General features: G+C 45.5%; 1 protein-coding gene across 1 annotated transcript; it reads left to right on the top strand.

The window, feature by feature from the left end:
- Positions 1-364: 364 nt before the first annotated feature.
- On the top strand, positions 365-15844 carry POLR1E (polymerase (RNA) I polypeptide E, 53kDa). Its single transcript, XM_008587427.1, has 12 exons — positions 365-533; positions 1003-1106; positions 2335-2411; positions 3728-3813; positions 5900-5958; positions 7477-7621; positions 9619-9726; positions 10437-10533; positions 12145-12278; positions 13228-13309; positions 14092-14223; positions 15452-15844. Exons 1-12 carry the CDS (start codon positions 410-412, stop codon positions 15609-15611), a joined length of 1308 nt encoding a protein of 435 aa, XP_008585649.1. The 5' UTR covers positions 365-409; the 3' UTR covers positions 15612-15844.
- The last annotated feature ends 355 nt before the right edge of the window (positions 15845-16199 follow it).

Raw genomic sequence — 16199 nt, 5'->3', positions numbered from 1 at the left:
CTTGGCCTTTCAAGTCTTGGGAAGGTATACACGTATTTGCTGGAGTAGGAGAGACAGACGACACTCTACCGAGAGAGTGCTGAGCTGGAAGAAGTCCCACATGAAGATTAGGCTGAAGACCTATACGCGTCGTGTGCCCTAGTCCAGCAAAACCCGTAATGTGCAGGTGAAGCGCTGGGCCAATCAGGTGCTGCGCCTCGAAGAGGCGGGCCGAGGAGGAGGCGTGGCACCGTGTGGGCGGAGACCACGCCTCTCCGCGTGTAGGGGCGGGGCGAAGGGTAGGCGGGACGGAGGTCTCTGCGCGTGGGGGGCGGAGCCACGCGTCTCGCACTCTGGGCGGTGCCTGGCTAGGCCACGCCTTTTCCGGCCCGTTGCACAACTTGGGCTCCCGCGTGTGAACAAAGCTCTCATGGCTGCGGCTGTCTTAACTCCTGGGCTTGGCGGCCAGACAGGCGAGACGGCGGCAGAAGTGTCTCCGACTGCGAGGTGGCTGTATTGTGGAGAGCCCGACGAGAACCAGAGAGCTGTGCTGGGTAAAGACTGCGGAGCTGGAGCAGAGCTCCCCGTAACCCTCTCCTCTTCCCCCTCGGTACCTCTGCAGTCCTCCGTCGTGTCCCCTTCTCAGCTAGACCCCTCTTAGTCTCCACCATTACCTGGGGCTTGGCCAGGGCTCCCCTGTCACCCTGCCATCTTTCTGTCACCACCTCCCAGCTGGATGAGGACATCCCAGTCACCCTCTCTCTAGGGCTGTGCCCAGGACCCTATCGTCCCCTCACCCAGCAGTTCTCCCATCTGCCCCACTTTCCTTTCTCCACTGGCCAGGGATTCCTTCTGTCTCGCTAGATCTGTACCAGGATCTCCTTCATTCCCCTTTAGATGAGGATCTGAGCTTCCTTTGCCATCCTCATTCCAACAGTCCCTGCCGGTGACAATCCAGTTCCTCCCCACCATACACTGTGGGTCCTTCTGTTCTCATCTCATTTTTGGGCTGCACTCTTACAGTCCAGTTCTCCAACGGAAAGCTGCAGAATCCAGGCAACGTGCGCTTTACCCTGTGCAAGAGCAATGACTCCACAAACCCCAGGAAGAGGAGTCAACGGATCCTGGTAAGTGCTGCAGTTGCCAATTGCGTCCACTCTGCAGGCCTCAGGTGGCCCCTTGGGTGTGGATGGAAGTGGGAGGAAGTGAGGGGAGAAAAGGGGAAATAGCAAAGTAGACTTTGAAGAATTACTCTGAGCACCAGCATCTTGGGGTATGGCGACAGGCTCCATCAGGAGTTAGTATTTTTGGTAAAGTGATGACCTTTCATTTATTCTTTCAACAAGCATTTATTGAGCACCCACTATAGCCCTGTGCTATAAGCTGCTAGGGAAACAGCCAAATCAGACCTGGCCCTACTGTGAGGGAGCTCATACTCTAGAGCAGGTTTCTCAACTTTGGCACTATTGGCCTTTTGGGCCAGAAAATTCTTTGCTGTGGATGGCAGTCCTGTGCATCACAGGGTGGTTAGCAGCATCCCTGGCCTCTACCCACTAGATGCTAGTAACCCCAGAGAGGATTTTCCTGGATTGAGAACCTCTGCTCTAGAGAGATGAGAACTGGCTGTGAGGGACACTCATATTATACAGTAGATAAAGCTGTGAGTCTGGGGCGGGGGGAAAGTACAGGACAGAGGGAGCGCAGTGGGAGGAGAGGTCTCTCTGCTAGCCAGAATGCCTTCCTGGGGGAGGGTGCATTGGAGCTGAGCCCTAAAAGATGGGGCAGGGTTCGGCAGCTGAGGTTTGGTGTTCCAGGTGAAGAGGAAAGCAAAGACAAACGCAGGGAAGCATGAAACCTTAGCTGTGATTGGTTTAGCTGGGGAGTGAACCAGCCATTTCCATGGTCCTGAGAGTATGTAGATAGAAGTCATGGTGGGCAAAGAGGATCAAGAAAGACTTGGACTTTGGGCCGAGGAGGTTGCCTTTATTGGCATACTTATAAGTGCTGGGATCCCCGAGCTTCTCCCTCAAGTCCTGTGGTGCAATTGCCCCAAGAACTTTTCATACCGGTTAGAAGCCAGCACTGTCGGAGGCTTCCCTTTCACTTGCCCTCTTGCCTTTCCTCCAGGGATACTCCAGATTTCCTTAGACAAGAATGGGCACGTTCAGGGTGGTATGGACGTAGGTCAGATTCCCTTAGAGATAGCAGGGCTGCATCATCTCCTGGAGGCTCTCTAGTTCTAATCCACTGTGGTTCTAGGTTCTAAAGCTTCTGCATACGTAGAAAAGAGAGACAAGGTGTTTCAGACCTTTCAATATTGGTTGTAAATGGAATTTCCCCCACTCTCCATTTTAGGCAGCTGAAACAGACCGACTTTCCTATGTGGGAAACAATTTTGGGACAGGAGCGCTCAAATGCAATACTCTGTGCAGGTAATGGTGGGGAAAGGGACAGTGGGAAGGGTAATGGGGAGGGTAGTGGTGGTAGCACCGGACTGCCGTTTTCGGTTTTTAGGGACAATGGGAGAAATCTAGGGAGGTTTACCAAGTCCTTGTGTTCCTAGACCCAGGGGCCCTCACACCAGCCTGGAGACATTCCTGGAAGGGGAAGAAGACTTATATTTATTGAATTTCCTAAAAACCTTATTTCTTAGGAGCCGGCCCGGTGGCACACTGCTACAGTGCACCGCTTGGGAGCGCAGGCGGTGCTCCCGCCGAGGGTTCGGATCCCACATACAGACCGGCCGCTCACTGGCTGAGCGAGGTGCGGGCGCAACACCGAGGGTTGCGATCCCGTTGCCGGTCCCGGTCCGGTACGGGCGCGACACTGAGGGTTGCGATCCGTTGCTGGTCACGAAAAAAGACAAAAAGGAAAAAAAAAAAACAACAACCTTATTTCTTTGTAATATTCTTTCTTTATAACTGTCTTATTCGAAAAGGCAGCTCTCTCCACTAATTTGAAATGTGTGAATGATAGGCCAAAAGAACTAACCACAAGAAAAGGATTTGGTGGTGTCGAAAGTTCTGGGCTGGGAAAGCGGAGCCCTGGGTTTTCGTCTAGCTGTGCCACTGATTGACTGAGTAACTTTGGGCAACTCTGCCCATCACTGACCCCTGGTCTTCTGTTCTGTACAATGACAATTGTCCCACCTGAACAGTCTACAACTCTCAGGGGCTGGCATGATGTATACAGGGTCCCTGTGATGGTACCTAACAGTGAACCAAAGACCATCCCTTTTCAGAGCCCACACTGGACCATGCCCTATTAGAAGTCAGATTGATGTATGTGTGCCTAGAACTATTAACACTGCATCATCCCCTTACAAAGATGCTCTAGTTCAGGTTGGCCTTCTCCCTGTAATTAACAAGATTTTAGTTGTATTTGCCTCCATAAAATTTATGTGTACAGTAAATTCTAGTGTAATTCTAGATTCTTATACCCTTAAAGGATTTTCCATTACAGCAGCAAGATCACCAAATGTGATCAGCTACCAGGATCACCTAGTAGCTTTTTTTTTTTTTTTTCAGAATCACCTCATGTCCCCTTTCCTTCTGTCCCCTCCTTTTCCCTTTTCATGCAGGGAATTGCTGCTGGAGGGGATTATTGTTACTCGTGAGCAATTGATGCATTCCTTGGGTGTGTTGGGGCAGAAAGAAGGTTGAGAATTTTTAAACAGGAAAAAGGAAGTTGTGAAAATGATCCCTTTTGCATAGTCCATTGTCACTGGCATTATTCCTTCTTTATTCAGGCATTTTGTGGGAATTCTGAACAAGACCTCTGGCCAAATGGAAGTGTATGACGCTGAATTGTTCAACATGCACCCTCTGTTTTCAGGTAGCTCCTAGTCATGAAAGCTCACAGAAATGCTGTGTATTTGGGGTTTGCTGGATGAATTGGTTTGAGTTTTAGACTTATAATATGTATTTTGTAGTCATTTTTAAAAGGATGCCTTTCTGCCAGTTTTTTTTTCCTCTTATTTGAAAAAGTTTTAGAGATTTTTTATTCAGCAGACATTTATTGATGACCTACTATGCAACAGGGACCAAGCTAGGGGCTGTGGATGTAGCAGTAAGCAAGACAGACACAGATCCTTTCCCCACTGTGTTTATAGACTTGAGATCAGAAGCTAATCTTAGTTAAAGCAAGTTGAGCAATGATCCAAGCAGAATATCGGAAGACATGTCTGATATCAATTTACTTTCCACTGAAGGCCTTTCTTAATTCTCTTAACTGTTTTAATTGGGGTAGAGGTTTTAGAATCTCTGGTAGGCGAAGGAAGTTGCTTATAGGTTTGATAGTAACTTTCATGTTGATGAAAAGTCTCTACACTGTCTCTGATTTGGGGAGGATATATTCTTTTCCCTAACCCAGTGGGAGAAGTTGTGTTACTTCTCTGCCCTGTCATCTTAGAATGCTCAAGGTTAGAGTGAGATCTTCTTTTTTTTTTTTTTTTCGTGTCCGGCAACAGATCGCAACCCTCAGTGTCGCGCCTGTACCGGACCGGGACCGGCAACAGGATCGCAACCCTTGGTGTTGCTCCCACACCTCACTCAGCCAGTGAGCGGGAACCGGTCTGTATGTGGGATCCGAACCCTCGGCGGGAGCGCCACCGCACACACAAGCGGCACACTGTAGCAGTGCGCCACCGGGCCGGCCCTAGAGTGAGATCTTCTGAGATGACAAACAAGAGGGTCAGACTCAGAAGACTCCTGTTCCCTAAATCTCAAAATTTGAATCGAATCCTTGGTGATGCCCTTAAATACTGAGAACCATGGCAGGGCAGGGTGATAGATAAGGAAGGATCACTGGAATCATTGTAAATCTGCCTGGTATCTTCAGAGGCATCAGTTCTCACTTTATTTCCTTGAAGTAGTGGTTCCCTCCCTTTTGAGAATCTGATAAGGACCCAAACCTACTTCTCAGAAATATGCATGATATTTTTATGTATATATACAAAAATATGTGAGAGATTTTACACAGAATTTTAAAGGACTCTTGAGTCCGGGCGCCCATCTATGAATTTCCTCAGGCTTCATAGGCTCTAGGTTAAGAATTCCCTGTTTTACAAACAGATGTAACTACACTTAAGTCATCCTCCAAATGTTCTTCTAAATTCCAAGAAGGCAAGGAAAATTGTTTATTAATTTATTGATTTTTGTTTTTATATGTAAACATTTGCAACTACTGGTTTATTCTAGCTAGCACGTGCACACACACACACACACACACACACAACATTTATATTGGGTCCTTACTATGTGCTAGTCACTGTTCTAAGCACCTTCAACATCTCTTACTTCACACAGCAACCCTCTGGGGTAGGCACTGTTATTCCTTTTTTACTGAGGACAAAACTGTGGTACAGCGGTTAGATGACTTTGGTGGAGGGTGCTGCTGATATAACTGAGGCAAGGCCACTCCAGAGCTTGTGCCCTTGTCCGCTAGATCATGCTGCCACTTATTTGAGTACTCTGTGGACGATTAGAGAGCATCATGCCAGTAATACGTACCTCATATTTATGCCTGCTCTTAGGTCTTTTACCATGAGAGCAAAACTATTTACTAGAAAGAGTCAAGGACTTGATTTCCAATCCTCTCTCTGCCACTGCCTGGTGAACTAACCTGGGCAAGTCATTTCATGTGGAGCCTCATTTTTCCTTATTTGCAGAACGAAGAGGTTAGACCAGATGACCCCTTTTGACTCCCTAATTTATTCTGTAGGTTCTTTGACTTTATACTAAAGCTACATATTAAATGTTCACAGTATACACTCATGTTAAGCTCAGGAAAGTCCTATAGTAAAGAAATCTGTTTTTCTTAGATTAACTATTAAACAAATAAACATTCAAGACTATTACTATTTGTAGGCCTTACTGTTTGCTTTTTTCTGTCTGTTTTTGTGTGTTTTGCATTTTGATAGATGAGTCAATTGACAGTGAATCAACACTAGAGAGTCAGACCAAAACTTACCGAGAGAAGGTAAGTGTAACAGAATTAAGATGTGGGACCTTAAGCAAGTTCCTTCTAGGCCTTGGGTTTCTCCATCAGGAAAATGAGTATGTTGAACTCAGGGACCTCCCTGGCTGCTCCCAGCTTGTTCAGTCTGTAGTTCTCTGGACAGTTTCAACCTGCAGAGGCCTCATTGGTGTCACAGAAAGCAGTTCTGCTTGCATCTGGGGCAGCTGAATGCAGCTCTGTGCCAGTGTTTGGAACCAGGTCTCTGGGTGGAACAGGTATAGCATAACACTCGTTTTTAGGATTTAGTTCAAGTTTCAGAAAATATTGGTTGTAGCCTGGAAGCTTTCACATTAAAACAAAGTAAACTTCAGGATTTTTAATGTTGAAATTTCCTGCAATGGTGATCTCACCCCAGGATGGCAAATTGAATCTTCAGTGCTGCCTGGAGCTCTGTATTGAGAAGGGGGGGCTGGCCAGTTTGCTCAGTTGGTTAGATTACAGCTTTATAACCTCAAGGTCATAGGTTTGGATCCCTGTACTGGCCAGCTGCCCCCACCCCCCAGACCCCCCCACAAAAAAGGTGAGGAGGAGTCTGAGGCCATCTCCTTGGTCAGGGAGAAGGAATGAGTAATCTACCAGCAGTGTCTGTTCTGGGTGTAGGATGGGAGAATGGTAAGCTGTGTGTCACAGATTTACCAGCCTTAATTCTAATCAAGTCTTTTCATTTTATTGATGGAGATGCTGTCGTTTTGTAAATAGCCCTTTATAGCTTATAAAATAAGTACAGATGCTTCTTTTTTTTATTATTATTATTATTTTTTTCCTTTTTGTCTTTTTTACTGACCGGTAACGGGATCGCAACCCTCGGTGTTGCGCCTGCACCGCACTCAGCCAGTGAGCGGGAACCGGTCTCCACATGGGATCCGAACCCTCAGCGGGAGTGCTGCCGCACTCCCAAGCGGTGCACTCTCCAGTGCGCCACCAGGCCGGCCCAGATGCTTCTTGACTTACAATGGTGTTATATCCTGATATAAGTTGAAAATACCAGAATTGTAAGTTGAAAATACCAGAATTCGAAAATGCACTTAATACACCTGACCTACCAAACATCATAGCTTAGTCTAGCCCACCTTAAACATGCTCAGAAAGCTTACATTAGCCTAAAGTTGGGCAAAATCATCTAGCACAAAGCCTGTTTTGTAGAAAAATACTGAATGTCTCATGTAATGTATTGAATACTGTACTGAAAGTGCAAAACAGAATGGTTGTATGGGCACCTGAAGTATGGTTTCCATTGAATGCCTATAGCTTTTGCACCATTGTAAAATTGAAAAATCGTTAAGTCAGACTAAGTTGGAAATTGTTTATATTTCAAATCTGTTAATATCATTTGACGCCTACAGCATTCCTAAGGTGACAAGTCTGACTCAGCTTGAGTTACAGGTGAGGTGATAATGGCTCAGGGATGCTGAGTGTCCCTGTAGGAGTGGTACTGCTCACCTGTTCTGTCCCCAGTAACCAGGTCCATCTCTTGCACAGATGGATTCTTGCATTGAAGCATTTGGTACCACTAAACAGAAGAGAGCTCTGAACTCCAGGAAAATGAACAAAGTTGGCAGTGAATCTTTGAATCATGCAGTAGCTAAAGCTGCAGAGAGTATCATTGATGCGAAGGGTGTGACTGGTAAGCAGCTGGACCTTGGAGTACGAGTCTGCCCATAATAAGTTTTCTTTTCTCTTGAGATCTGTTACCTGTCCCCAGATGGAAATGATGGGAGTTAGGGCAGGATTCTTTCCTGCCTCTCGCAGAGGGCCTTCTCAGGGACAGACTCTGGAAGTACTAAGAAACGTTGACGTGGCCCTGCTCTTGGTGCAGGGTTACAGCCTTCAGGGCACAGAGGAGAGATAAGTCCTCACGTCCCTCTTTGTGAGGTGCTGGGAGGCTTTGGTCACAAAGACTGACGTGATGCTGATGGAACTGAGCCTCCAGAGGAGGCGTTTCACTCTGAGGTCAGTGGGTCTTTTTCTGGTCCTTGGCAGCTTGAGTATTTAATTACATTCTTAAAAATATATTTATTGTTCAAATATATTATAAGAACATAAAAGAAAGTTTCTATAAGTGCAGTTTTTCTATTAAGAATGGAATTCTGGTAATTTTTAGAAAATGTTTCAACACACTATGATTATATAAATATTTTTATATGTTTACTTTCAATGCTTTCATTATTTTATTTTTTGACATTTAAAACTTAACTCAATTCTTTTTTTTTTTTGGCGTATGGTAGAGATCTAATTTTATATTTTGTTAATGGTTAGCCAGTTGTCCCCAACTCCATCCTTTCCTTTTATTTTTTGTGGCTGGCCAGTGTGAGGATCTGGACCCTTGATTTTGGTGGTATAACACTGCACTCTAACGAGCTGAGCTAACCAGCCAGCCCTTTATCCTTTTCTTATACAAAATGTGATTTAAAAAGTCATCTTTATCATTTTACTGTATTCTTTGTCTTTTGGTTTTCCTGGCAGCTGGTCAGTACAGGGATTGAACCCTGGACCTTCATGTTATCGGTACCATGCTCTAACCAACTGAGCAAACTGTCCAGCTTTTTTCCTGCATTCTTAAAACACTTAGTTGTGTTCTGTTCCATTGTTCTTTTTTTTTTTTTTGTCCTTTTTGAGACCGGCCGCACCGCGCTCAGCCAGTGAGCGCTGTGAGCACACCGGCCATCCCTGTATAGGATCCGAACCCGTGGCGGGAGCGCTGCTGCACTCCCAGCGCCGCACTCTCCCGAGTGCGCCATGGGCTCGGCCCTGTTCCATTGTTCTGATTGGTGTAGCAGCACCAGGCTCTTTTGATTATAGCAGCCTTACCATCTGGTTTATTGCCTTATAGGGCAAGTTTATCCTCCTCCTTCATTTTTATTTTTCAAAAATATATTAACTGTTGTAGCATGCTTTTTCTTCTAGGTAATCTAAAGAATTATTTTGTCAAGTACCCTCAAAAATAAAGACGGGGTTAATATGGGGAGAGTTAACATCTTTACAATGATATGTTTTCCTATCCAGGAACATAGAAGTAGGCTTCCCCATTTATTCAGTGACATACTTTAATGTCTAAGGAAATTTAAAAATTTTTTCATTATGTTTACTCTCAGGTGTTAAAGGATATTTAATAAGAACGGTAATTCAACCATATTCCAGATAATTCAATCATCATCTACCAGACCAACTATTCGAATTTTCCTGTTTTTTCCTCCATCCTTACCTGTCTGTATATATACTTAATTTTTACATAGTCATTCTTGTAGGGTATTTACAATTTAATATTCTGAAGGTTTTTTTTTTCCCACTTATAATATATGGTGAAATTTTCTAGAAGTTAAGCCAGCCATTAAAGGCTATTTTGAATATCCCTCACTTTTGACTTCTCTCATAGTGTATTGTAAATGTTTTTTTGCCTCTCTGTCTCTCCCAACTCTATTGCAAGTGACCTGAGAGGACCATGCTGCATCCACCTTCTCCTATGCCTGGGGTAGTGTTTGCTTCACAAGGGGAGCCTGATTGGGGTGGGGACGGGGGGTTGTTGAGTAATTTGGGCAGAAGCTTTCAGCCTTGGGGTTTCTGGACCATTTGTGGTCTTAAGAATAGGGTGATACTGACACTAATCTTTCTTGTATTGAAAAGCTCTGGTCAGTGATGCCATCCACGGTGACTTGCAAGATGACTCCCTCTACCTTCCTCCATGCTATGCTGATGCAGCCAAGCCTGAAGATGTGTATAAGTTTGAAGATCGTATCCTGCTTGTGGTGGAGAATCTGTCTTGTTTCACAAGTTGGGATGTTTGTGCATGAATGCTACAGCCAGGCTGTCTGAAGGCGTCTATGGTCCTGTAACATTCACAAAAGCTACATCCAAACCTTTCCAGTTGACCCAGGGCTATTGCCAGGTCAGCTTGGCATCCTCACTAGCTGAGGGACCCAGCCCTTGGACTCAAACTCACTCTTTAGCAAAATGCCCATAGCTCAGACCTGTGGAGTCACTCTCTACAAATAGCCAAAATGTGACTTTTGAGTTGGCCAAAGTCCAAAGTCTAGGGCAGACCGATTTTGTAAAGGAAGGGTTGGAGGTTAGAGTTTTACAACTTGATGGGTCTGGTCAGATGGAAAATGCCTGCAGTGGCTCTGTGATAAGAAAGAGAAGGCAGGGTGGGCTGGTTAGCTCAGTTGGTTAGAGCCTGGTGTTATAACACCAAGGTCAAGGATTTGGATCCCGGTGCCAACTAGCCACCAAAAAAAAAAAAAAAGAAGAAGGCAGAAAAGCCCAAACAGGGAACAAGGCTGGGAGTCTGAGAACTGAGTCCCCAAGCTCTGCCCTGATGTACTATGTGATCTTTCCCTTTCTGAGCCTCAGTTTTCCTATCCGTAAAATGAGGCTACTACGAGATGATCTAGTTAGTTGGATATTTCCGTTTTGGGCAGATTGCATTCTTAACCTGTAACTAGTTCTTTCTCCTGCGGAGTATGAAGCTCTTCGGAGCCCATCTGAAGCTTTCAGGAACGTCACATCAGAAGAAATACTGAAGATTATTGAAGAGAACAGGTACCCTCACTTGTGCAGAGGGGGAGTCTGGGGAGTCATGTTGGAAACAACAGTAGTCAGACGTGAAGCGGGACCTGTGGCTGTCAGTCAGTGAGGAGGTGTGTCTGTTCTAATTTGAACATGAATGAATCAGTGTTTTCTTGAACATTTGGGCTTCCACAGCTGTGGGTAGGTTGAAGGGAGAGAGTTGTCCCAAGTGCATGGGACCTGCAGCTGGGCAAAGGATAGCAAGGCTTTACAGTCGGGCTGGGAATCAGAGCTAGCCTGTGTTCACCAGTGTCATGCTGATGTTGATTGTCACCAGCAGCTCCCAAATGCTGGCCTGGGAATGGGTGCCAGCTGAAGTGATGGTTTCTCTGTGATTATAAGCTGGGCAGGCTTTTCTAAAGTTAAACTTATGTATTTTAAATAATTCAGAAATTATTTCCTTACCCCCTCCACTTTTTTGCCATTAAAACAGCTTTTCTTTTATGATGATGGTGGGATTTTTTTATTTTTTATTTTTATTTTTAAAAGATGACCGCTAAGGGGATCTTAACCCTTGACTCGGTGTTGTCAGCACCACACTCTCCCAAGTGAGCCATGGGCCGGCCCAGTGGTGGGATATTTTGCTTTTGAGTTATTTCTTTTAATAATTTCGTCTTGAGAAAATAAAGAGTTGTCAACCCTAGGTTGGATCTTCCAATTTTTGTTTTGAAATTTTACTGGTCATTGAAATTCAGAGCCTTGGAAATGCCTTTTTTTTTTTTTTCTCCAAAGATTTTATTTCCAAAAGAGAATTCATTATTAGTTTTTAATTGTTTTAATGTGATTGTGACTCAGGGATAGGCATAGAAATGAACTCTGGAGTAGGAGTCAGAGCACCAAGTCTCCAAACTCTGCCATGACACGTTCTGCCTCTTGGAGCCTCCGTTTTCCTATCTGTGAAGTGAGGCCACTGTGAAATGATCTTTTTATCTCTGCAAGTCCAGGGTCTTGATAGAGTAGAACATAAAAATATTGGCTACCTCCGATGGAGCTTTTTGTGCCAAGGACTGTTCTAAGTGCTTTACTCACATTGTCTCTTTTAATCCAGAAAAAATTCTTAGGAGGAGGGTACTATCATTGGCTCCAGTTTATAGGTGGAGAAACCAGGGCACAGAGATGTAAAGAAATTTGTCCAAGCTGTTAAATGGCAGAGAAGGGATTTAAACCCAGACTGTCTGATTCCAGAGCCTATGCTCCTGACCACTAAACCGGAGGTCGTCTAACTATGGCCAGTGTGCCAAGTCTGGCCTGCTGCCTGTGAATAAATAAAGTGTTATTGGAACACAGCCCTGCTCAGTTACTCAAGTATATCTATGGCTGCTTTTGCTCTGTGACATCAGAGTTGAATGCAACAAAGATAGCATGGCCCACAAAGCCTAAAATATCTACTCGTTAACCCTTGTTGATCCCTGCACTAACCGCGCTCCTCTTGTTAGAAGGAGTGTTGCGTGTGATGGCCTTCCCTGAGCTGCTGAGTGTGTGTCAAGGGTGAGATATGCCTCCTGTACTCACTGTGAGGGAGAATGGTTCTGGCAGAGCCTGTCTTACCCTGACACATTCCTCCCTTTCCCTTCCTTGTTTTAGGCACTGCTGCTTTGTCATAGAAGCGTTGAAGTCTTTGCCATCAAATGAGGAGAGCCGAGACCGCCAGGCCCGATGCATATGGTTTCTAGACACCCTCATCAAATTTCGAGCTCAGAAAGTAATTAAGCGAAAAAGTAAGCCCATGATAGACATTTTATTCTAGTTACTTCCAGTCCGTTATTTGTCAATAATTCTTAGAACGGCTCTAATGAGAGAAGAAAATGGATGTTAGTCCAAGTCTTTATTTTTAACTGTGCAACAGTGAGATTCCTATTGGTACTGCTGACATGCTGGGAAGTCTTGCCAAGCTTTTTTCTCTGTGGATCTCTATTTCCTCATCTGAAAATGGGGACAGGTTGGAGTATGTGATTGCTCAGGAGCCTTCCAGAGCTAACACTCACTATGATTCTGCATGGGGTAAAATATAGTATCCAGGTCAGATCAAATGAAAATTTTAAGGGACTGTTAGAATTAACATAAGTTACAAAGGGAGAGAAAATTGGCATTGCTCATGAAGGCTTCTGGTGGGTTGTATTGTGTCAGCTCACTTCTGACTAGGAGAGGAGAGTTTCTAATGGTAATCCCGGTGTTGCCTTTGGCTAGGACCATCTGTGACTGTCACACACTCACATTCACCCCGGGTTGGAAACCCAGCAGGAGGCATCTGTGATTTTAGGCATGAGGTGTATTCACTTATTGTTACTATGATTGGGCATCCAAGAGTCTATATTCATGTTTTCCAGTATTTTCTTAGTTCTTATTTTCACCAGTCTCCCTTCCTCCTTCTCTCTCTGGGCTTTTTCCACAATCTCTTTTGTTTTCTAACATTTTGGTAATTCTGTGTCCTTAGGCTTCTTTTGGATGTTTTTCTTTCCTGTCACTGCCCTGTCATAAACACCTCTCCTGCACGTGTGATCTGCAGGCTGAAGCACACCTGAGCATATTTTCATTTTAAAGTGGCCATTCTGTTTCATGGGCCCCTGCTTCTGTTACCACATGGTTCTGTTCATGACAGTGGCCCAGCTGTTGGCCTCATCTCCCAGGTTTTGAGAGACAATAATCAAACTCAGCTTTGCATTGTAGGTGCCCTGGGACCTGGAGTTCCTCACATCATCAACACCAAACTGCTGAAGCACTTTACCTGCTTGACTTACAACAATGGCAGGTCAGAGGGGTTGAGTTCTGGGGTTTTTGCCTGTGAAAGAGAAAGCAGGTGGGGGGGGGGCGGGAGTGAAAAGCAGGGGCTTGGATTCAAGTCCATGTCCACAGAGATGCAGTGCTGAAGAGATCACTGCCATTTACAGGGGTTCTGGGGTCAAGTAAGTTTAGGAAACACTGTATTTTACATACACTATTCCCCTTGGAAAAGTTCACATTATCTTTTGGGAATATTAAAGGCTCTGGGGAGTCCTACAGTAAAGACTTATTTCACTTCACACACTTCTTTCAATGAACGCTTCCTGAAACTAGGAGCACTAGGAACCTGCTAGTGTTCGGTGGAAAGGCGGTGCTGCAGACAAGGGCAGCCCGCATGATGACTTTGGGGGAAGAACCCCAAGCAGTGCCCCCGGGCATCCTTCCTGCCATTTGCTTGGAGTGTGTTTTTAGCTCCTGATTGTGCTTGGAAGACTCAGCAACAGCTGAGTTTGGCGTGACTGTGGTGGACCCTTGCTAGTGCAAAGCTCTAACCGTGCTTGGGGAAAGTGTAGGTGCAGCTTTCTCTGTCCCACGTGGAGGGAAACACTGGATTGGCTTGCTGCTGCACTGTGTGTGAGGCTCAGGCACCTTGGAAGGGACTAGGAGTGTTGCCCAAATTCCTCTTCCTTTCCCCAAGTTGGGAAGGCATTGGATGCATATGGGAACAGGCTTAGATGTTCTTATTTTGCTTTTGGAGAAATTGTCTTAGAGTTTAATTTTGTTTTTCCTTTGTTGCCACTGATTTTGCAGTTTACGGAATTTAATTTCGGATTCTATGAAGGCGAAGATCACTGCATATGTGATTGTACTTGCCTTGCACATAAACGACTTCCAAATTGACCTGACGATGTTACAGAGGGACTTGAAGCTCAGTGAGAAAAGGTAAGCACAACAATGAAAAAGTCCCTGCAGGATGGCTTGTATATTTCTAGTACCACTGGAAAGCATGAGGCACCATCACGGGGACTGGGGGTGTTTAATGTGGAAAAAACTTGGGACCAGAGGACGATTTTCAGTGAATGAATGAACAGCTAAACATCACTGAGTGTCTTATCTTTGCTAAGTACAGCATTAAATTCTGTCATATTGTCTTATTGCTTTCCCTAAAACGCAATTGAAGAATCTGAGGTTCAGAGAAGTAAATGACTTTCCCAAGGTCGCACAACCGAGAAAGGAGTAGTTGAGCTTCAAACCTGAGCCTTTCCATGGCATTCTGTTCCTGAATAACTGAACAGCCTTCATTCTCTGAAGTGTTGTCACTGGGGAGAGGGATTCTGTGTGGTTCTGAGGAGTGGACCCCAGGGGTAGAAGTTATAGGAGAACCCAACCTCAGCTTAATAAGAAGAGCTTTCTCAGAGTCAGATGGAAGGGGCTTCCAGGGAAGGTGTTCAAGGCAAGGTGGGGCTGCTGGTTGGCAGGGAAGTCATGCTGGAGGTTCTCTGACTGGACTGGGAGAGCTGGTAGACTTTCTAGGCCACCTATATAGCCTTGCTAGAGGAGATTCAGGTAGTAGGGGGCAGAGTTTCTCAGGATCCTGATCTGTTGGGAGCCTTTGTCAGTGTGAAATAAAGCTTTTGTTAGTGTATAAGCCTTTGTCAGTGAGTTAGGGACATCTGATATCCAAGGACCTGGATGGTGTTCCAGGAGAGCCTGTGAAAACACCTCCATCTTGACTGTTCTAGCAGTCTGCGGAGGTGTTATTCTGACGGCTGTCTTCAAACCCCGTTCCTAAAGGCAGTGAGGTTGGAAAGGAAAAGAGAATAGGTACTTGGAGCCCGTCAAATTCTAGCAATGCTCAAACCTGCTTGTTTTTATAGTTTGGTTATAGGAAGTAAAGTAAGTTAGTAACAGGGATCTAGATAACCTGGTTTTCCATCACCTTTATGGATATTTTCTAACAGCAGCACATTAAAATGAAATTGTCTAGCTGATGGCCCCGGGGGTTGGGGGAATTGTACCTGCCTCTTCGGGGGCTTTGCTCCTGCTGGCCACTTATGGGATTCTGTCTTCATGGCCTGGAGCATGAATGTGCTGCTCTCTCCTGCCAAACCTCCCTGAACAGCCCCATTGAGGGATCCCTCTCCATTTGTTCTGTATGTTTCTTCCTTAGGATGATTGAGATAGCGAAAGCCATGAGGCTAAAGATCTCTAAAAGAAGGGTGTCTCTGGCAGCTGACAGGGAAGAGGATCACAAAATGGGCACTCTGTCCATCCCACTGCCTCCAGCCCAGACCTCGGACCGCCAATCAAAGCGGAGGAAAATTACCTAGAAGTGTGGTTTCCAGACAAAGGATTTTGGCCACATCGTAGCCACTGCTTCTGTTCATTTCCATATTTGTTTTTAAAAAGAAAGGGGGAAAAAAAGCCTTGCTTTGGCAGGGCCATGAAGCCAGAATCCAGCATCTCAGTTGTGCTTGTCTTATGCAGAAATATAAAGTGACAGCCAGATTGGACTGTTGCTGTGATTGGTGTTGCTGTGATTATAAATGGCAGATGTTTCTCATGTTGGTTCCCACGTGTGGGGATTTGGGAGGGTGGGGCATGGGGACATCAGAGTCAGAAGATCTCACCAGGCTGAATCCTGAGCCAAATTAAATGGAGGGGGCCGGCCTAGTGGCGCACTGGAGAGTGCGGCGCTTGGGAGCACGGCCGCGCTCCCGCTGAGGGTTCGGATCCCATGTGGAGACCGGTTCCCGCTCACTGGCTGAGCGCAGTGCGGGCACAACACCGAGGGTTGCGATCCCGTTGCTGGTCCCCGGTATGGGCGTGACACCGAGGGTTGCGATCCCGTTACCGGTCAGTAAAAAAAAAAACAAAACAAAAAAAAACAAATTGAATGGAGGCAGGTTTATAAAGAG

This window comes from Galeopterus variegatus, unplaced genomic scaffold, assembly GCF_000696425.1.
Source record: "Galeopterus variegatus unplaced genomic scaffold, G_variegatus-3.0.2 Scaffold11, whole genome shotgun sequence".
Taxonomy (NCBI): Eukaryota; Metazoa; Chordata; class Mammalia; order Dermoptera; family Cynocephalidae; genus Galeopterus; species Galeopterus variegatus.
Note: the sequence above shows the minus strand (reverse complement) of the source record. Positions and strands in the feature narration are given on the sequence as shown.

What these genes read in the sequence shown, in the direction of transcription:
- POLR1E (XM_008587427.1), top strand. Translation starts at nt 410, where the DNA reads ATGGCTGCGGCTGTCTTAACTCCTGGGCTTGGCGGCCAGACAGGCGAG. An exon ending in TGATGCGAAGGGTGTGACTG is followed by an intron (nt 7,622 to 9,618) that starts GTAAGCAGCTGG and finishes TGTATTGAAAAG; the next exon opens with CTCTGGTCAGTGATGCCATC. An exon ending in AAGATTATTGAAGAGAACAG is followed by an intron (nt 10,534 to 12,144) that starts GTACCCTCACTT and finishes TCCTTGTTTTAG; the next exon opens with GCACTGCTGCTTTGTCATAG.